Consider the following 22,080-nt stretch of genomic DNA (forward strand, 5'->3'; position numbering starts at 1 on the left):
TTAAAACAAGAAAAGCTATATGATCTCAAAGATAAAACATAATACAAAAAATATATCTAAATAAATGGTGAAGTCTGTTTCTTATTTAAGAAGACAGCTGTTACCACTATCAGATTCTTCTGTAGTACTAAAAAAGGATTTTAAAGTTGAAAGTTCAAATAAAAAACATCTAGGAAAGAGACTACAAGACATTGGAGAAAGAGCCACACCTCAAATATATTAAAAATATTGAATTAGGTATTCTATTTGACACAGGAAAATATTTGTGGAAAAAAGGCATTAAAAACAAAATTACCAGATTTTTATATTTAGACACTGGTAACACAATACATAAAAAACATTATACAAGAAGGTAATATATCACAAAATTCAGTGGTTCAAGGATTAACAATACAAGGATATTTTAATCTTTGTAGTGAAATCAACCCTCTTTAGTAACATATGAACACCATTATATCATTATGTTTCAGTGCCCTAAGTGAAATGAGTTAAAGTTTAATTAAACATCCACTGACCAAATGTTCACATCATTGTTGCAACAAAACCAAAGCTATTAGTTCCAGAAAGGTCAGACTTCATTATCTGTCTCCTTCCATTGAGGATGCTTCAGCACTGCCAAAGAGAGCCAGCAGTGCGGGCATCTCTGCTGTGTATGATTTGCAAAGTGGTATTCCAGTTTTTTACACTCTAGATTCACAACCTTTCACTGCCACTAGAAATCTCACACATGTTACTTACAAATACTGTTGAAAGCTTGACAACTGAATATAAAACTGTGAGATATGCTGTGGACTGGACACAGGCCAGATGAATGATGGCTTTCATAAAGCATGCAGCTTGTTAAGAAGGTATTGCAATTGTGGACATTGGATCAGTTGCTCAAAAAACTTTCATAAAATGATTTTGAATTAAGGTTTCTATATGGGACATCAGCACACTCATATCAGCAGCACAGACCTGGTGATCCCCATTTCCTGTCTTTTTCAGGGTCTCCAATAGGCCCCAGTGGATTGGAGGCAGAGCGCTGTAAGAACTCAGCAAGTGAAGCTGACTTAATGGATTCTGATTTATTTCTGCAATCCTCAAGGCCCTCAAGATAGCAGGTGCAAACTTAGAATAATGAGCTGTAGATGAAATAATAATTGGGCAAGTTCTATCTTGTAATCGATCTGCAACTACTTTAGCAACAGCTGTGTGTGTATCCAAAATATATCCTGTAGTACTGTACACAGAGTGAATGGCAGCCAGACAGTCCTCATCAGAGCACCAGCCAGCCACTAAGTCCTGCTGAAGCTTTCCAAGTAGATCTTTCTGCAGCTGGAAGTGGCCCTGATTTTCCAGCTGATTAAATAATTGTGTCACCAGCTGTCCATCTTCATTAGCAATCAGGTGTAAGTATCGCTCAAGATTGGAGGACTTCAAAATATCTACTGCTGGTGAAAAACTGGAAATTAATTTTCTTCCCCTCAAATCATAAACACCTGTTCTTATGAATTCAGTCAAAACATTGTTTTCATTGGAAGCACAAATACATTTCCTAATAGGAATTCCCATCATTTTAGCATAGAAAGCAGCTAACATGTTGCCAAAGTTTCCCGTAGGAATGCACATATCTACAGGGCTTCCAAAAGAAATAATACCCTGATGAACGAGATCAAGGTATGCAGAGGCATGATAAACTATCTGAGGAAGCAGTCGTGCCCAGTTTATGGAGTTTGCTGCAGCTAAAGCTGTTCCATATTCTACTGTAAGAAAGCCAGTAAAATCAGAATTAGTAAAGATTTGCTTTATAGCTGTCTGGCAAAAATCAAAATCTGATTTGACACCCACTGACCAAGCATTTTCATTCTGACAGCCAATCATTTGTGATTTTTGAATTGGGCTTACTCCATCCTCAGGAAAAAAATTTATCAGAGCAATTCTCTGTTTGTCAGGGTCATGCAGACGACTAAAGCCATCTAGAACAGCACTCCCTGTGTCTCCAGAAGTAGCTACCAGAATCAAGTAATTGCAGCTTCTGGGAATGCAGTAGGCAAATAAATGTGGCATCAACTGTAATGCAAAATCTTTAAATGATGCTGTTGGTCCATGAAATAACTCAAGAAGGAACTGATTGCCTGCCAGATGCCTAACTGGGGCAACTTTAGAACAACTGAAGTTTTCTCCATAAGCAGTTTCAATAATTCCTGCCAGCTTGGAAGCAGGAATATCAGCAGGATGTATGCATCTTTCTAGTATCACCTGGGCTCTTTCAACATAAGTTGCTTCTATCAGACCTTGCCATTCTTCAGCAGTGAATTTTGGAAGTCCTCTCTCAGGAACAAAGAGTCCCCCATCAAGGGCTAAGCCCTGAATAACAACATCACTGAAATAAAATTTATTAGAGTCTTCTTCTGTACTCCTTCCAGACCTACTAGACCTCGTTGAAATGAAAGTTTCCAGTTCGGAGTCTTGGTATCTCTTCACAGCATCAAGTACCTTTTCTGCTACAACCTCTGCTGCAACATCCCCGCCACAAAGAACACGGATGTCAAACCACCTTTTGTAGAACTGCTTCCTAAACTGGAGTACATCTTTGAGAGAAACACCAGGAGACAGCCCCACGATACGTTCCATCTGCTTTGATTTCAGCCTGCTCATAATGACTGTTGTGGGCACATCCAGATACACAACTATTCCATTTTTCTTTATGTGCTGCATGCCAGCGGCATGCATTGGATTGGATCCACTAAGGGAAATGACACTTCCAGATGCTGAGAACTTCAACAGGGCTTTTCCTTCCTCCTCTAGAAATTCCTCATAACCAACATCCTGCAGTTTTTCTGACACGCTCATATTCCAGGTTGTTTCAAGGACATCATCATCTATGTCTATGACAGGGCAATCCAGTTTCTGGCCCACTATTCTCCCAGTCGTTGTTTTCCCAGCACCTGGAGGTCCCATCAGGATAATATTTTTCTTTCCAAGAATAGAATGACTTGAGAACCATGACTTCCATATGGGTGCAAATGCAACATGTCTTGAAAGCATCAGTTTTAAACACGTGCTAGAAAGACTGTTTTGGGTTATTAGTCTTAAAGGCTGATACTGAAAAACGTGCAACATCTTCTGATGAGTTATTGTGGGGTTTTTTCCAAGACAACTTGACAATCCACTTAACTGCTTCAGAAAGAAAACAAAAAAACAAACAGTAACTAGTCCTTCAGCAAATATCTAAGAAAAAGCCCTCAAGGATATAAAATTCAGAACAAGAGATCAAACATTAATCCAGCTATGACCTCATCAGTGCCAAGGAGGTATTTTTCAGAGTAAGACTCATTTCCCTCTCCTCCTGCTTAGTTCCAGCTTGTTTCCACTGACAAACCCAACTTCAAAAAGCTCATGTCCTCAAGGTAAAAAAGACATCCAATCCTATTACTACAATACTGTTCACAAATAATATTGTATATAGGAATTAAAAAGCATTTTGTTTTTCTTCTAGAAGACTTGCTTTAACTACACATTTATAAGTAACAATTAACTTGGTTACCTTCTTGTAATCAAAATGTTACCAAAATCTGCATTTGTCCCACCTCCCAAGAAAACTTTAATTGTTTTTAATCCTTTCTTTTTAAAAAAAGCAAATGCAAGACCCACTTAAATACACAGATAACTCACAGTCTTGTGCAACAGCAAGGCTGGATGAGTTGCATTGAAATCTCTTCTGAAGGGATGGAAACCAAGCAAGGAATTTTTGAAGAACTCCTATACTGGAATTGTATTGAATATAATTTGGGGATGGAAAGAGGAGGAGAAAGAGACAGACAGACAGAGAGAAATCATGAGGACCCTCTAACAAAAAAAGTAACTAAGAAAGATGGATTTCCAACAAAGTGAGAGACTCCCAATGTTGTGCTTTGTTTACTTAGAAAAACAAACACCAATATCAGCACTAATTGGAGCACATGAGTTATCTGCGATGTTTAGAGCAAAAGGGGAAAGACTCAAAATCTCCCTAAAACTGTGAGGGGGGGCAGGGGGAAGAGCATTTGCTCACTTCTATGGAAAGTTGAGCTTACAAACAGTAAATCTCTGTGTTTGCAGCAAATGCTGTGACCTGGAGAATATGGTGTAATTACAAGCCATAGATCAGAGTAGAGATGGGCATATAACGCTACCCAGGTTTTTTCCTCAATCCTTTTAAATTATAAAGGGATCAGCCTGTGTAGATGCAATATAGTTTTATAAAGCTTTAATAAAAAAAGGGTCTTAAAAAAACTTTTTAAACCCTTAATAAAAGGAAAAACAAACTGCAAAGGGCAATTGTAATATTCAGTATTGCTTTAGAAGTGTACTGCAATAGTAAGCGCTCTAGTACATATATATGTATCCTTTTTTTTTAGTGACAGAACAAGATCTTCATATTAAACTTGTATTATGTAAAAAAAGTTATATTCAGGAGTAAATAAACCCAAAACCAGCATATTTTAGTGACTTTATTTCTTGAACATAAGAATCACTTCAAGCATTGTGTGCATGAACTGAGGGAGTGAAAACCACACCAAGCACAGAGTCCTGCCTGCCATGTCCTGCTCCACTACACGTTAACAGGAGCTGCAGTCAGTTGGTGTGCATTACTCAGCTAATGGGTGTAACATCTGGGCTGCCTTATGAATTTAGGCCATAGGTATTGTTTAAAATCAACTTGAGTTTTGCACTCACCCACATAAAGTACATGTACATAGAAGGCCTCAAGCATTGAAAGCAACCCATTTTTTGAAATTATTTTTTGTCCACTGGCGAAACTTCAACAGTAGAAACAGCCAAATGATCCACCCACCCCACTTTAGATACAAACTCCACGCCAAAAGGGTGGGGTTGTTGCGGCAGAGCTTACACCCATACCTCCAGTAACGTTTTGCTTTGGCTATTCAGCTCGACATAGACAGCACCGATATATCTTTAGGCGTGACCCACAATTTTAACAACCACTGCGGGCGACAGGTGCTCTAGTGAAAACTGGGCCTCGCTCCTTGCATAGACACGAGACCAGCCCCCCGCACCAAGCTCCTGCAGCGGCTCCCTGAAGAAGTCAAAGCGCGGATGGGAGGAGGGAGGGTGCGGGAAGGGAGGGAGCCGGACGGACCGGACCGGACCGGACCGGACTGCACCCACCCACCCACCCACCCACCCGGCCGGCCGGCACTGCCCCGGGCTGCGACATCAGCTCGCCCTATCCTGTCCTGCCCCATTCCCCTCGTCCCGGCTGGGTTCCACCTCCGTTCTCCTCGTCCCGGCTGGGTTCCACCCCCGTTCCCCTCAGTCCCGGCTGGGTTCCACCCCCGTTCCCCTCAGTCCCGGCTGGGTTCCACCCCCGCCCCAAGGCGCCCTCAGCGCGGCGCGCGCACGTACCGGCGGGGGCGGGGGTTACCGCTGCCACAGGTACCGCGCACGCGCAGTCCAACGGCCCGGCGCGCCTCGCCTCCCCCCGCGCCGCGCGGTGCCGGCAGCGGCTGCGCCTGCGCGGCCGTTCCGCGCCCGGCGCTGGAGCGGGTGGCGGGGGTGGCCCCGCCCCTCATGGCGCCGTTCCCCGGCGGTTTCCCCGGTAACCGACAACAGCCGCCCGCCCCGAGCCCCTCAGCGAGGCGGTGCTTCCCCGGTCCGAAACCCCCAGCGGGGTGGGTGCCCCGCGTCCAGAGCCCCACAAGCAGGCGAGCGCTCCCCTGTGCCCGGGCTGCCGCGGCGGCAGGATGGCCACGCAGAGCGCCCCGGAGGGCGCCTGTGAGCCGCCGCCCCGGCCGAAGCCGCCCGCCAAATCTGACGGGTATGTCGGTGTCCCAGAGCTGCTTGCGGGCGAGGGTGGCTGGTTCCGGCCAAGCAATGCATCTAACGGGTAACAGGTTTTAAAAAACCCCAAACAAACTAGTTTTTGCATAGTTACTCTCCCTCCTAAGGAGTCACTAGCATCAGGAAGGACATTGGGGTGCTGGAGTGTGTCCCCAGAAGGGCAGCGAGCCTGGGGAAGGGTCTGGAGCGCGAGTCCGATGAGGAGCAGCTGAGGGAGCTGGGCGAGTTTAGCCTGGAGAAAAGGAGGCTCAGGGTGATTTTATTGCTCTCTCCCACTGCCTAAAAGGAGGATGCAGCCAGGTGGGGGTTGGACTTTTTTCCTAGGCAGTTAGCGACCGGACTTGGCCTCAGCTGCACCAGGGCAGGTTTAGATTGGACATTCGGAAGAGATTTTTCGCAAGAATGGTTGATCAGGTACTGGAGTGGGCTGCCCGGGAGGGTGGTGAAATCCCTGCCCCTGGAGGTGTTTAAGGAGATACTGGATGTGATGTTTAGTCTAGTTGATAAGATGGTGTTGGACTTGATAATTCAGAGGTCTTTTTCAGCCTGATTGATTCTGTGATTCTGTGATCTGAGGGTTTACGGTCTGCTCCAAGAAGTGATGATTTAAGTTTGGTGTCTTCAGTGACATCTTGTTAGTTCATAATTTACAAAGCACTCCTTCTGTGCACAGGAATTACATGACATCTTTGTTATTTGCTTAGACAGCTCAGTGAGCCGCTGAAAAGGTGGGCTTTCCAGTTTCCATGCTTACCATGTTTCGGGTGTATCCTCTGACATTGTTTCTTTTGCTTCCTTTTCTTACCTCTTGCCTTAAAAATATAAGAAAAGCCCTTTTGCCAAGAGCTATGCAGACGTGTTGTTTTTTTCAAGTCCCTAATTATATAAAAGGCTGTTACACTTTAGCATCTTTAGTGAAAGGGTAGGTTGTAACTCAATAGCTTTCAAACAAGTAGATGTATCAGTGACACTCATTAGAACAAAGATAGTTATCCTGTTTCAGGTTAAAGGTCCAGACTTGTGAGATTCCTAGTTCTGAGTCTTTCCCATGTAAAAGTAGGTCTTTAAATTTTGTTTTCATTGTGAATGTATATAGTTTTGGACTGCTTTTGAAGACGGAGGAAGGTGAAAGGACAATATGGTGAGGCATGCACACTAAATCCATTCCTGACTTAATACCGTTCAGAGATTTGGATACTCCATGACCATTAGGTTCAGTTTAGGCAAGAGGTTCCTTGGCTTAGATATAATCTGACTAAATCCCCTTCTGATCTCCTTGACTTCTGTTGTTACCACACTTGCAGCTTAGGTTCACAATGTGACAAATATTCAGCTGGTAACAGCATTATTGAACCTGCTTAACAGCACGATTTGACCAGTTTTAACTAATCCATACAAAATCTACTTTTTTGTATGTTTTTTTTTTTTTCCCAAATGAAATCATATATATTTCACTCTCAACTGACTGGTACTGCTCATGAAACCAAAGCAAACATCCTCATTTTCCCCAACTTTGATATCCCCAGTTGACACCTAAGGAATAGGTGTCATATTCTGTCTTCTTACAGATGTATTGTCTCTTTTTCCCTTGCTAAATGATAAGCAGATTAGATTCTGATGTTGCTCATAACCATGGTTTTTTCCTTGCAACCCTCTCTAACCCTGTGATATTGAGCCACTTCTTGATCTGGAAAGTCATTGAAAAGATAACAGATCCCCATCTCTTTGTCCAAAGGTGTCTATAGCTGTCTACAAATGATGCCTTCTTCTACCTCATGCTAGTATGTAAGAAACTCAGTGTCTTCTCATGCATTTTCTCATTCCAAGACTGTGCACCCCACTAGGTCAAAATTTGCATAAAGCCAGTGCCTTTCTCTCCTGTGTGCTCATGATGCCACTTCTAGAAAATGGTGAGGAATACTGTTGTTTATCAATTTGGTGGGTTTGTGCAGTGTCTACTGCTGTTTGTCATGAATTTAACAGAAGAAAATTAATAAAACCTCATTCCTTATAATTAGAAGTATTTCAGGAAGTATATATGATCTTATACAGATAATCCTCTCTCTGATTTTTTAGACCGAATCTCCAAAAGACAAAATAAGTCCACAATTTTAATGAAGTCCTCTGACATGTTCTAATGTTATGATCAAGTACAAATACATTTATTGGACATTTGCAGCTCATGGTCAAGAGCTTTTGTCAGTGTTGCTACTGTGATACACACATTCAGTGGCCCAGGATTACATAGTTTCTTTCTTCCTATTTCAGTATTTCCATAGAATGGGTTGCGCTATATGTAATCTTTTTTGTTCTTTTTTATCCTTACTTGAAAACATGACATTGTTTTTCTCTGTAAAAGAAGCACAGTTTTTCATAAGCCTTTGTCTACCACAAATTAATATGACATGTTTCCTAAAGATGGGCAGGTTATAAAAGTACAGTGAGGGAGCCTTCACTTCAGGAGCAGGGAGTTCTGCTTCCTCAGCGAACATCTGTGACAGCTCAATCCTTCAGATAGAGGCAAGATGTTGCCAATCAGCTAATGATCAGTATTTGGCTGCTTTTGGAGATTTTTATTAAAGCAGAAGTTATCACGCCATATGCAACATTAGACCAAAACAGCAATGTGTGCATACCATGTTCATACAGCTTTTCATGTCTGAGCCCTCACTGATTTTCACATCAGCTGTTTCAGTGCCAAACCCACCACTGATTACCATTGTTCAGGATCACAGCTCCTGTCTGTGTAACATAAGGAATCTGCAGTGTGCTGTGCTATTTCAGAACAGTCACCCCCCTCATCTCTCATGAGTGTCTGTAACAGATGGTTCAGCTGGAACACTGAGACAGTGATACAGTGGACAGTAATAAGAAAAACTGATGATCAAGGACATCCTGTACAATTTTTGACTGCATTTGACATCTTTTCTCAAGCATAAATCACAGAATCATAGATAATGCTGAGTTGGAAGGGAGCCATAAGGATCATTGAGTCCATGGCCCTGCACAGGACACCCCAAGAATCACACCATGGACCATAAGGAATTAATGCAAGCAATACTCAAGTTTGTTTGCAAAATTTGGGTTTTGTTGGAATTCAGAATGTCTGTGTTCAGCATATATATTTGGTATTTATTTCCCCAAGTGTGATAATTCTGACCTCAGAGACACAAGAGCAGAAGGAAGAAGCAAGCTAACTTCAGAGCCAGAAAGCTCATTTGTCAGGGCACTACTAGATTTAGCCTTAGCATGGAGGCTGTGTGAATGATGGTCTTTATTTGGGAGAGAGTACAAAACAAAACAGATCAGGCTTTTGCCATGAGCTATTGCAAAAAAGTATATTCTTTTAAGAACATTTTCTGACCCTTCTTTATGGATATTTTTTAACCTCTAAGGTATCTATCCAAACTTAGAGAACTTGTGAAACATGAAGCAGACAAAAATAAATCTCAGTGGAAAACTATGGGGCCAGCAAAAGTTGCAGTGCCATCTCCAAACGATTTTCTGCAGAAACGTTCCAAGGAGCCCAAGCTAGCACCAAGTAAGTATAGACAGAAAATATATGCAATGTAATGTATTTTTTAGAGTAGAGAGTTACATCTTTGTGTCCTACAGTACTATGTTATGGGCAGCTATTGGGTTGTAAAAACAGAAGTACTGGTTTGTGGGGTCAGTATCAGGACCCAGCTGTTGTAGGAATGAGCTTTGTCACTTGTGACATAACACTTATTTACTGCCAAAGAAGAACATGAACTCAGATGACTTGGATCAAATAATTATTTCTAGTAATGATAATGAATTAGAGTTATGTCTAGTAGGAAATATGATGGGAAATAATTATTCTTAATTGCTTACTATAAGTGAGACTACTCAGGATACTACTGAATTTCTGTTGGTGCCTTGGAGAAAAGATTACATTAAAATGGAAGAGAGTCTATATTCTCTGGAGAAAGGATTATGAGAAGTTGTTTACAAGGATTAGGGAGCAGCAAGAGCAGGGCTCTTCCCTAAGGAGAGATGAGTCAGACATTGAGGCCAACCACCATGCAGACTGGGCAAAGACCTCGCCAAGAGAGTGCAGTCCCACCATGTCAGGCAGGCCAGCAGAGCGGGGTGGTGAGGAAAGTGTGTCCTGGCAGTGTGTCGCACTGACCATCAGGCAAAATCGACTTACAGGCCAAGTCCCTCCACTGATTCCATGCAGCTCTTCAGGAGCAGGACTAGGGTCCCTCCACTGATTCCATACAGCTCCTCAGGAGCAGGACTAGGGTCCCTCCGCTGATTCCATACAGCTCCTCAGGAGCAGGACTAGGGTCCCTCTGCTGATTCTATACAGCTCCTCAGGAGCAGGACTAGGGTCCCTCCTCTGATTCCATACAGCTCCTCAGGAGCAGGACTAGGGTCCCTCCGCTGATTCCATACAGCTCCTCAGGAGCAGGACTAGGGTCCCTCCGCTGATTCCATACAGCTCCTCAGGAGCAGGACTAGGGTCCCTCCGCTGATTCCATACAACTCCTCAGGAGCAGGACTAGGGTCCCTCCACTGATTCCATACAACTCCTCAGGAGCAGGACTGGGGCAGACATGGCTGGGACAGCTCATCCAGGTATTGACAGGTCAAATGGGGTTCCTGAGCCCAAGGGGGCGGGGTGGATGCCCCAGGTGAGGCTGGACAGGACCATTATTACCCAAGGGCTCTGAGCACCTCTACTAAAAGTAGTTATAATTACATTTGAAAAAAAGTCCTGTACTACTACAGTTAAGAGAAAATGAGTGACAAATAAGGAAAACCCATCTGAAACACCATGGTATTTCCGAGGTTATGAAACTTCTGTTAGGCCAAACAAACATACCTTACAGTTCATTGACAGGCAGTTCTTTCATTGTAGATACTGTTGGGTTCTATTTTTATGTAATTCTGTACATAGTTTTTCCCTTTTGAAAAGTGTAATAATATGAAATATTATTTGATATCCCAATTCAAATTTATTGCTGAGAATGTTTACATGCTCTATTCACAGAAAAAAAAGAAGAGGATGGTAAAAAATTGCTCCCATTATCGGTGCCACCCAGGACATACTACCCAGTTACTCGTATTAAAAAGAATTTTATAAGTAAAAATGCACTTGCTGTTATGACAGGGGAGCCTAAAAAGCCTCGACATTTTTGTGTTGATACAAGACAGGGAGATAAATATCTCCTTGAACCTTCAGGACTTTTTCCAAAATACATTAACAAAAAGGTATGTTTTGTTAAATTATATTGGAAACACTATTCATAATGCCTATTTTAGTTTCACCATTGCATAGATACCATGGCTGTTTGTGTTAGATCTCTTGAATTCATGGAGAAGAAATCACTGGCACTAGATTTGTGCTTTGCCTTTGCTCTGTTTTCATTTGCTTGTGCTGTCAGCCAAAAAAATTTGCAGAATCATTGTTCTAAAGCAATGGCATATGTCTTGCATTGGGAACCCAGGGAGTGTATAATGGGAGACACATAATTCTATGATGAATGAATGTTTGCCGCTTAGAAAAGACAGGCAGGGAAGAAGAGAAGGAGGGTTGCCCTTTGAATGAAGGAGCTGTTCAAATATATGGAGTTATTCTATGAAATTCGCAACAGGCTGGTTGAGCTCATGGGTCAGAATCAGAGATAAGGCCAGCAACTGTCAAAAGTGTGTTTGTTATGGAGCACCCAAAAAGGTGAGGAGCTGGATGAAAATATCTTTAAGCAACTTGAGGAACTATTCAGATCACGATGCACCTTCTTATGAAAGACTTCTGTCTCCTTGAAAGCTGCTGAAAGGATAACAAACACAATGACATGAAAGCAATTGAAAAAGTTTCCTGAAGCATGCCAGCAACATCTTTCTTCATAGATGGTGCATGAGCCAATCCATGGTCATGCTCTTCTGCTACTTACAAACCAGGAAGAATTGCTCAGGGGTGTGATAATCAGTTGTAGTCTGGGTGGCACAGACCATGTGGCAGTTGCAGACCCCCTCCTGTTCAGGGAGCCAGGTGGGCACTGACTGCTCAGGAGAGCAAACAGCAGCTTATTGAGGGTAACCCATGTGAGACAGCTCTGGAAAGCAAAGACCTTAGGAGAGCTGACATGACTTTAAGGAGAACCTCCTCTGTCCACAGGAACAGTCCGTCCCCTATCCCGGAAAATAAGATCTGTCAAGAGTCTGGCTTATCTAAACATGTAACCCATGACAGAGCATTAAGAGATTACATAACTCATGACAGAGAAGATGCCAAAAAGAACCTGAAGCCCTTGCAGTACATTTCCATGGCTAAAAATGTATATAAACAATACTAGTCATGGTGCTACCTGACACTAAAAAATTAGTGAATAATTTTGCATTTAGTAGAAAGAAGGTAGAGTCTGATATCTTTTGGCTAGAGGAGCTTCATTTTCAAAGGTTAAGGCAAAATAGGTGTGTTTCCCCAAAAATGTCTGGGATATTCAGAAGTTATTTTTTTCCTCACTGAAACACATCAGTGTGGGATAGTTTATCCTTCTTAATTAGTCCAATTTTCATGTATGTGTTCTTGTATGTTGAAATGTTCAGCAAAAATCAGGATACAGGAAGACCTTTCAAAGACATTCTCTAAGGAATGTTTTCAATCATAGAAGCTGACACTGTATAAAAATGTAAAATAGCTCCCTGTAATGAACAGGTTTCAAACTCCTTGCTCAGCCATCAGTTCTTATGAATAGACATTTTGGATTCTGGATTCTATTGTCTTCTAAGGTTGTGAAGATAAATTGAAGGGAATTATTTATATGTTTTTCTCAAGCTAAAAAGATTATGATGTTTGACACTTTTAAGAACATGGTGACTTAGGATTTTAGTGCTCAGTAGCACAAATTGTCATTTCAAGCTATTTTTGCAAATGGATGGATACAGATATCTCTTTGTTTCCTTCTTAAAAGCACATATAAGGAATTTCTTCCTTCTCGTTATAGAATTATGGCATTTTACCAAAATATGTGATACAGAGAAATGAAGAAATGAAGAGAGAGGAGGAAGAATACCAAGCCAGTGTTTTGGAGCAACTCAAGAAGAAAGCTATGAAAGTACTATCTGAAGAAGAAAGGACAAATATTCTGAAGGTGCATATTTTGATTTAGTTTAATTAGTATAATGTCCAAAAGATTAAATGGGGTAATGTAGGTCCATATAAATAATAAAAGTATACTTTTTTGGGTTTTTTAAGTGAAATGAATTAGTTGGCTACTTTTTCACTAGGTGGAGCTGTAGAACAGTTGTATACAACTGAAAGGAACTTATTTAGCTACAGTTTTAATAGTTTTCAATTCTGTTTGGTTCTTATTCACATTAATGACTTGAAATTTCAGTGAAACTTCAAAGAGCAGAAAATCACCAATATGGATTTAGTGACCCTTATTAATGGAGAAATAAATTTTTTTCCTAATGTAGAATATTGCTATTTTTACTGGCAGTTTCTGTCTTCACATTGTGACCTCACTGATTAAAGCATAATGGCTTGCTTTAAAATGTGGCAAAAAAACCCCCAGAATTAAACTGCAATATAGTCATAGAACTATGACTGACAATTTTGTATTTTGTCAAGTTGTTCTGTATACTATCTTTCATACAATTTTTATTGCACAAGACTTTTTAAATAGAATTAATACCATAAAAGAAGTAGAGCATAAAAGAGATATCCAGTTCTGACCTAGAACTGGAATTTTTCTTGACCACTTTTTAGACAAATTTCCTATGAAAATGGAGCTTATATGTCTGTGATATCTTTATATCAGTCTGTCCCTAATAACTTGCTCTTAGCATCCACCTGAAACAAATTAATAGATAGATGGACAGCTCAAAGATGCTGAATGCCCCCCAAAAAATCTAGAGAGAAAACAATGTCTAACTTGCTTGTCTGAAAGGCAAACTGCTTAACTGGCAAGGTCTGAAATGTCCAGCGCAATGGTCTTTTGCATATACAACAACCAGTAGAAGCTAGGAAGGAGTAGGGGAGAGAGGTGAGGGTATTGCACTGACAGCAATATAAAGAACAGAACATGTTTTTATGGTGAGAAAGGCATGGGACAAGCTAATGGTCCAGCAAGTTAACAATGCAGCAAAAATATATATGCAAAAAAGACATGTGAGTTCAGCTGTTCACCATTCTGCATTTAGTTTGATTAAAATGATGTTCTATATTTTTCAACTAGAGGAATGTACTGGAATATTTTTTTCATTTTTAAAATTTTTAGATTGTTTTTATTAACTCAGTATTTATTTTAATTTTTTTTTCAAAAACATTTACCTTTCCATGGGCTTACTTATACAATTATATTGTCAGGAGGAAATAGTGTCCCTAGGGTATGTGGCTTCTAGCCAGTGCTCAGCTGTAGACATATGGGAACTTCTGTCCTTTAAAATAATTGACATTGCTAGTGAACACATGTGCACTATCTGATTTGAAAGAATACGTGGCAATAGCTGCCTGAGACCAAAATCAAGCCTCATGACCTTACAAAAATAAAAGGAAGTAATTTGTGCCAACATTTTTTGAACTCTTCATTGTGCTTACTTTGTTTGGGATTTTATGAGAATAAAAGAGAATGTTGATAAATGCAGTACATATTTCTCACTAATCCAGCATGTATTAGAATTCCATATATAGAGTTGGATATTCAGTTTGTGATCTAGCTGTAGGAATAGTGGTCAGCAAATTACATTGTTGGAGGAGCTGTGAAGGAGATTTTTATAGAGTCATGATCTGCTTTTGATCTCTCCACTTTGTAGGGATAGAGCAATTTTGATGAATGTATGCTGTAATGTTTTAAAATTCACTGTTTTCAATTATTTCCAAGCCAGTTCTTACTAATGTACACAAATAAGAATTATTTAAAGAATCTATGAATGCCTTTTTAATGAAAGTTTTTGAAAAGATGAGATTTATTTTTATGCCTATATATTAGTAAACTGTACCTGATGCCTGGTAGACTATGAAACTTACCAAAGTACTTTACAGCCTTGGATAGCAAAAACAAGTACCATTACCAGACAGTAGGTAAATGTCCTTGTTGTTCTAAATTTCACATGTAGCAGTAAAGTTTTTTGGCTTATGTAGATATTTGTAAATGAAGATTGTTGTAATGACCTTTATGAACAACACTTAGATGCTTAATATGAATATGCAAAAAGCATGAATTGCTATGCAATAAATACACTGGTTTGAATTGTTAAAATATTAGTTCATAATAAAGATTAGATTTTTCTTAGTGTTGTCAGGAGAGTTTTTTTTTTAAATCAATTTATAGAGTCAACAAAAGACAAGTTTTTAAGCACAAGAGCCCTTGAGTTCTGAAATAGAAACAACAGTCTTCAAAGCTAAATATGTATAAAAATAAACCCTCTAAATTTAACTTCAATATGTTCATCAGTTAGCCAGACTGTGAGAAACATATTTCATAATAATGGAGGACATGAGGTTGGAAATCACAGTGTGCCATAAAATCAGTGTGCCAATTGAATCCAGTTTTGGTTAGGGAGAAGAGCTGAGAACTTTGGTTCCCAAGAGAGTAATTTGACTTCTTTATTTGTGAAGATACATTGTGATATCCTCTAAGGTGTCAGAACTGAGAGCCATAAACATTTATGAGAACTGTTTTCTCACTAAGAGGTCTGTTATTTACTGATTGCTGTCTCAGTTCCTTGTTAGTTGTGATTATTAGGTTCACCCATATAGTTTTCATGGGACATTTCATGCACTGGATAAATTCTACTAAATCCTCACATGCATGGGGATAGAATGTGTAGATTTTGATTATACTTTTGAGGAGAGAAAATAAGAGCGATGGTTGCAGTAATTGTAAGAAAGATATAAAGACAAGATGTAAATTTTATTTTTCTACCACTGTCTGGTTCCTTTTAGTGTATATTGGTGGATAAAAGTGTTGTCTCTGGTGTCTCGGTGTTTCCGTGTCTCTGACTTAACAAATTTATGAATAAGTTTTGATTATAGCATTTTTAATTTTTTAATGTAGAATTTTAGTCTCAAGGTTTTATATATAGAGGATATGGTTTGCTCTGTCTAGAAAGGTAATTCTTTGCACAGCAGCATGCAAGAGAGGTAGTAGTTATTGAAATTATTGTTGATAGGGTCAGTGACAGTTAGGGATTTTAGTCCAAATGATAAAAAAAATTGCTGATAGTTGTTGCTGTAAATGTCGATTAGAAGGGGAATGCAATTAGGCTGGTGTTTTTTCAAAGTAGTTTATAGAAGTTAAAGTGTTGTGGAATCAGTTTGGTGACCATGGCCTGAACAAAATCTCGATTACAGAAAATTAGGCTGGTGGTGAGATGGCCTGAAACTTTGCTGAATTTTGCTCAATATGGCTGGAGTTCCAAATATCATAACTCTTAAGGATTTAATTGATTTGGTCCAATTAAGATGACTACACATTATTCATGTACTTATCTATTATTTTTACATTGCAGTAACACTTAGCATACCTAATATAAATTAAAAAACCAAGTAGTTTGTGTACATATTGTTCTTACTTTTTCTTACCTTTTCATGTAATGGCACCAGGCACTGAAAAAGAACTGGGAGGAAATAAATCGTGCATATCAAGGTCTTCCAATAGTAACAGACACCAGGTACAAGCAGATGCATAAAGAAGAGCTGGAATTAAAGCTGAAACAACTGGAGCATGACATAGCAGCAATTGAGAAGCACAAATGTGTCTACATTGCAAATGTGTAAGGATTGTTGTTCAGATTCGGCCTCTTTTCTTCTTTTTCTCTGTCCCCACATCTCCAAGAAGTGCCTTTAAATTCTCAGAAGATGCTACTGTCAACTATTTAGAAGGAAATACTCAACTAAGTATGTAGCATCTTAGAAAAGTTGTTATGTATAACTCTCATCTGCACAATTCCCCAAACATTTTGAAATAAAATGCTTAACTAAACTTTGAGTATCAATAATGAATTTAATTTGTTATTCTTTTTCATGTTTATTAACTACAAAGATTTCAATAAGCATCATACAGAAAGCATATTTCTTATTTCAGAAAGCAATGTTTCTTATGTTTGGAGTACATCTTTCCTTGCGTAGCCAAAACAAAGGGAAATAACTGGCTGCTGAAGACAGCTTGGTAAATATAACTTCAGGATGGAATGGCTTCTGGACTACATATTAAAGAGATATTGTGCTTTACTTAAAAGCTCAAGTAATTGTATTTCTAAACAGCTTGGGTTCTGTATAACATTTTGTGTACTTATTTTTTGTTACCAAAACCAATTTTTATTGTGGAAACCTGCAATAATACAGACTTTACAAAATATAGACACCACATGTGTGTTTTTACAAGTACATAGTTCTGTAATGCTATAGTAAATCTACAGTTAAATTAGAAAAATGTGTTTTGACTGGAATTATGTGTGTACTGTTAGAATGAAAGCAATATACAAGCATTTGAGTCAAGACTTAGACAAAAATTATATCAACTCGCAATTGTTTGCATAGAAGGAAAAACCATACCTTGAGTTCCTTTCCTGAATTTGTCAGGGAATGGCTTTGAAGACTTCACAGTGATTCTAAGCTCTGTTTCTTGTGCGTGTTATACTTGTCTATGACATACACTAGGAACAGGTGGGTGAGCAGGAATGTGAATTTTGTTATTTGTAACTTATTGTTAAGCCATCTTGTTTAATTTTGAAGGATATAAGCTGGAAGAAAGCTGCAGATTTGTAAAATGTGGATTTAAAAGAAATGAATGTGTCGTTCAAAAGAATGACACACTGTATATTTTAACAAAACTACACTAAATTGCTAGCACTTAATAATATGTGGCATTATTTTCTAGTGAAGTACCTGATGCTCCTCTTAAGAAATTCAGTGTAATCAGAAAAGGCTGTTTCTTATGATTTAAAATAAAAAAAAAAAAAAGGGATTTGACTCCACAAGAGCATCCATTCCCACTGCCTCCCTGTCAGCCTTTACTTATTTGCAGACTGGCTGATTTAGGTCAGGATCAGTATCTGGTTCTTCCATTTATCATCAGTGCTAACTTCATAGAAATACAAAATAGGTGTTGGCCTATCCCAAAATTTGGGATGAGCAGCTAGGCCACACTTAGAAACATTTGTCATTCACCCATATAAATGAGTGGTTTTTGACATTGTCAGAAGTATGTTAACCCATTATTAGGAAATTAGGAAGTGAATGGGAAGGGATGCAAAAAGTATTCCTGCTTAACAGAAGAGGAAGAGACAAAAGCCAGTGTCCTTCTGTAGCTGAGTGGACTGTCACTAGTGTCCTTCAACAATGCTGTGGCATTTTTTTCCTGAGCCTCATAGAGCTCTTTGCAGGTAGATCTGCTGCATGTTCCCCTCATGAGACATGTGAATTGCTTCTGTCACCCTATGGAGAGGCTTTTGGTGTGTATTCCATGGAACCTGCCTACACCTCTGATTATGGAGAAAAAATATAATGAAAATCATTGAAATGCATGCAGAATGTTCTTACCCTTTAGCTCTCTCTGGGAAATTTGACAAAATAAATTTACAGAATCCAAAGAATGTAACTCTGTATTTATATGTTCAGGAAATTCTAGTAATTGCAATTATAATGTTTGTGAATCAACTAATATGTACCATTGATATAACAAAATGAAAAAGGTGGATAAACTCAGTTGTTCTGATAGAATTGTTCCCCCATAAAAGCTATTAAATATTAACAGAAACAAGTCTGTCTACAGGCTAAAAAGAAACATTACCAGTTGAAGCATCCTTTAAATTCACTAGTCAGTTACTAATAGTCAATGAAATAACAAAGGCTATGATCAAACTGCTTCAGTATTTCATAATTGTAAAATTGGTAATTTTAAATTGTCCATATTAAATTGGATAACCATAATAAAACATGAAAAATGGGGCATGAATAATCTATTGTAACTCAGTAAGAGTTACGTTCCCACAAACGGAAAATATTTCCTGTTGGAAGTTGTGCATGACAAAGCTGTGTATCTATTTTTTAAAAATAGCAACGTGAAATTATGATGAATATCTCACTGGCTTTTCTTGAGAATGAAACTATTTATATTCAGGAAGGAAGGGATCAGATATGGCATCGTCACAAACAGAGGGAGTTCCTGATTGCCTCAAGCAAACATCAGCTCTGACAGGAGCATGTGGGCTCCATGTGGCTGATCTTAGACCATGGTGGCTTTTTGGGCTCTGCATGCATTCCTGGAGACTAAGTCTGGGACAGTTCTTCAAAACCTAGAAAGGTAACCTCATTTCCCTCACAAAATTCAGCGGGAAAAATGGGAGAAATTCACCACTGAATTCATTTTCCATAGTCTCTGCAGGCAGGTTTTTTTTGTGGGAGGGCATGTTCTGACCCCTTGTGTATTTTTGTGGAAAATTGGTACAGCAAACTGCTGCTGTGATGGCTCTGCCACAAAGCTAAAATCTAGTCCTTTCATTGGCATACGTTTCAGGCAACACAATATATCTAACAATTTCAGACTTAATGAAGGCAGACATCTTTCAGATAAGAAAATTTCACATATATGCAGATTAATAGGATCCTAGATAAATGCTAGCCCTAGTCCACACTTTCATCCTCAGCTTTAGGATGCTTATAATATTAATGACATAATTAGAGGAGAGACAAGTGGCAAACCCTGTTATTAAGGTCGTCTGACATTTCCCATAGTCAGGGAAGGCAGCTGCTGAGCCCTGCAGCATTGTCCACCCCAGGTGTGTATTGAGCATGACTAAGCCAAGGAGGAATGGCCATTCCTTCCATGAGTGGCCATCCAAGGTGGTGATGTACACATGACCACATAAATGCCTAGATTGTAGGATTTTTCATACTGTATCTTCCTCCTGCTCCTTCCTGTCATGCAAAGTGATGTAAGTAAAATATGAATAAATTCATGGTGTTCACCTTCCAGGCTAAGCAGTGGCATTATGGTAAGAATGCAGCATGAGTTATTTCTTGTGGCTTTTTCTTTACTGTTTAAAGGGTGCTGATATAAATATGACTTATCTTTCAGCAAGTTATGAAACACAATTTTTTTATAGACTGTACCTCCACAAATAGTTGTAGACAGGCAGACATAGCCAAATAGTAGCTGTATGCTGGTCTTGTTGATGCTGCTAGAAGAGTGAACTTCTGCTCAGTCACAGCACCAGCCTGTGGTGTTAATTCATTATGCCATGCCAGCCTCCACATTGACTCCACAGCATGAAGAAATTCACAGAAATATGCAAACACTGGAATAACTTTGTATTCAAATCTTTCCTCAAATGTCCTTTGCAGTGGTGCTCACCAAAAATTTAACAGCAGCTGAGCTGCTGGTGAGCTGAAATAAGGGTTTATCCTGCTGACCTGTGCAGTTTCCTCGAACCCCCCTGGCACTGTAGCCTGTTGTTTCTTGCCTTAGATTGTTAAGCTATCTGTCATATGGGTCGTGCTTTTCTCTCTTGGCTTAGTGGCTGACACAATTCTGTCTGTTAGCAGAGCTCTTGTGTGCTTATAATAACAGTAATAATAAATATGATCATCTGGGCATGAAGACCATGCAATAAGATTCTTGTTGTTTACTAAAAGGATCTGTTTTCCAAGAACCCTCATTTCATTTGTTTCAGCAACTGGAAAGTAGGAGTTGAAGGAAGAGAATGAGATTTAAAGCACTTATTCCCTGAAGCAATATGATTTATTCATGTCTTTGTCATAGCATGTTTTTGAAATGCAATGGTAAATTACTTATACCTGGCTGCATTTCTTATTTTTGGGATTTCTGACATGCAATTTGAGCCCATCTCTTTTAAATACAGGATATGTGTGCCTAAAGTTAGAACTATGATTTGAGCCTGAACAGCACTATGGAATAGTTTAAAAGCTATTGGTTATTCAAAAATAATAAAATTAATGATTAACTTAGTCTTGCTAGGTGAGAGCTCCTATATGGAAAATTCAGGTGACTCAATCCTCTAATTCAAATAGCTGCTGTAAAAATGGACAAGTACCTCTAGAACTGTTCTTTGAGGTCCGTTTTAAAGGACCTTATGTTGCTTTGAGGTCTATATTCAAGCTGAGGAAGCAATGTAGTAATTCTGTTTTTGGAGGAAAAAACCTCCTCCAGTAGTGTTCAACATGTGGCCCCAAGCACTGCACAAGGAAGAAACAACCACATTTTGCTGTTTTATCAGGAGGAATGATTTGTCTTTTACACAAACAATAAAATTAGTAAATGGTCCAAATCCAGCATTTGAGCACCCTCGGGTTATGGGTCATTCTGTGCTGCAACAAAACACAGAGGCTGTCCAGCCATGAACATTCACTGTCCTATGCTACAGGAGAACTCTTGGGACTCTGTTTTTCAATAACTTTCGTTACTGCACTGTTTATTCTAGGCAAACTGTAGTATACAAAATTATATCAAAGATAACTGAGCCATTCTGGGGGGGAAAAAGCCCTTGACCTGTTATGTGTTTAGTTGTTTAAGACACTTTGAATTCTTTTGTCTGGCAGACTTTTCAAGATTTGTTTAATTAAGAAAAAAAGTAATTTAAAAAGAGAGGTGCATCCAAGTGTACAACCTACTTTACAAAGAAAACTAACAGTTAAATACATTACATTGGGTGTGACCCACTATATAGTTTCAACTCCCTGACTAGTTTTCATGGTCATGCATGATGAATTTGTCATAGGATATGATGTGAGCAGCATTCCTTGAAAACAGCGCTTTATCATTCAAACGTCAATACCTCTAAATAGCTGGTTAGGGCAAATATTTCCATAATATTATAAAGAATATAAAGTTTATTCTAGTATTGAAGGACAAGAGGAAATTTCTGTTTGCATTTCTTTCAGCTATAAGGACTTTATATTAATAACATGGACCTGAAAAGCAGGAAGGGTATCTTCAGGAGCCAGGAAATTGCAAAGCAAAGCTCGCTGCTCTAGTTTGGCACAGTGAGATTAATAACAAACAAAAATGTAGTTTTGTATTAAAGATGTTTATCATAGACCAAATAAGTCAAAGCCCAGGGTTCTGTCAAGCAGTGCCTAACAGTGATCTGAAGGTTATAAATATTTGAAAATATAGACTAACATCTTGAATGGCAGCTTTTAGCCATTTTATTGATATCAAAGTTACTGCAGTTAATTTTTAACGCCTAAGTCAGTCTCACAGACTCAGTACAGGTTAACTGTGACCAAGCTTCCCTTGTAGATCTTAAATGCTG

The 22,080-nt window shown here is 39.2% G+C and overlaps 2 protein-coding genes across 4 annotated transcripts; one reads left to right on the plus strand and one right to left on the minus strand.

Moving 5' to 3' along the window:
- Nucleotides 1–299: 299 nt before the first annotated feature.
- On the minus strand, nucleotides 300–5,462 carry THNSL1 (threonine synthase like 1). Of its 3 annotated transcripts, none has more exons than XM_030971430.1 (3): nucleotides 5,392–5,462; nucleotides 3,658–3,749; nucleotides 300–3,159 (listed from the first exon to the last, which is right to left on the minus strand). In XM_030971430.1, exon 3 carries the CDS (start codon nucleotides 3,103–3,105, stop codon nucleotides 880–882), a length of 2,226 nt encoding a protein of 741 aa, XP_030827290.1. In that variant the 5' UTR covers nucleotides 3,106–3,159; nucleotides 3,658–3,749; nucleotides 5,392–5,462; the 3' UTR covers nucleotides 300–879. The 3 variants fall into 3 exon arrangements, with proteins under 3 accessions (XP_030827290.1, XP_030827291.1, XP_030827292.1); XM_030971431.1 differs by having other exon boundaries at nucleotides 300–3,162; XM_030971432.1 differs by lacking the exon at nucleotides 3,658–3,749 and having other exon boundaries at nucleotides 5,392–5,406.
- Nucleotides 5,463–5,521: 59 nt separating this feature from the next.
- Nucleotides 5,522–18,317, plus strand: ENKUR (enkurin, TRPC channel interacting protein). The gene is made up of 5 exons (XM_030971646.1): nucleotides 5,522–5,803; nucleotides 9,222–9,367; nucleotides 10,847–11,067; nucleotides 12,804–12,950; nucleotides 16,409–18,317. The coding sequence occupies exons 1-5, from the start codon at nucleotides 5,730–5,732 to the stop codon at nucleotides 16,580–16,582; spliced, it is 762 nt and encodes a 253-aa protein (XP_030827506.1). The 5' UTR covers nucleotides 5,522–5,729; the 3' UTR covers nucleotides 16,583–18,317.
- Nucleotides 18,318–22,080: the final 3,763 nt, after the last annotated feature.

Source organism: Camarhynchus parvulus, chromosome 2 (assembly GCF_901933205.1).
Source record: "Camarhynchus parvulus chromosome 2, STF_HiC, whole genome shotgun sequence".
Taxonomy (NCBI): domain Eukaryota; kingdom Metazoa; phylum Chordata; class Aves; order Passeriformes; family Thraupidae; genus Camarhynchus; species Camarhynchus parvulus.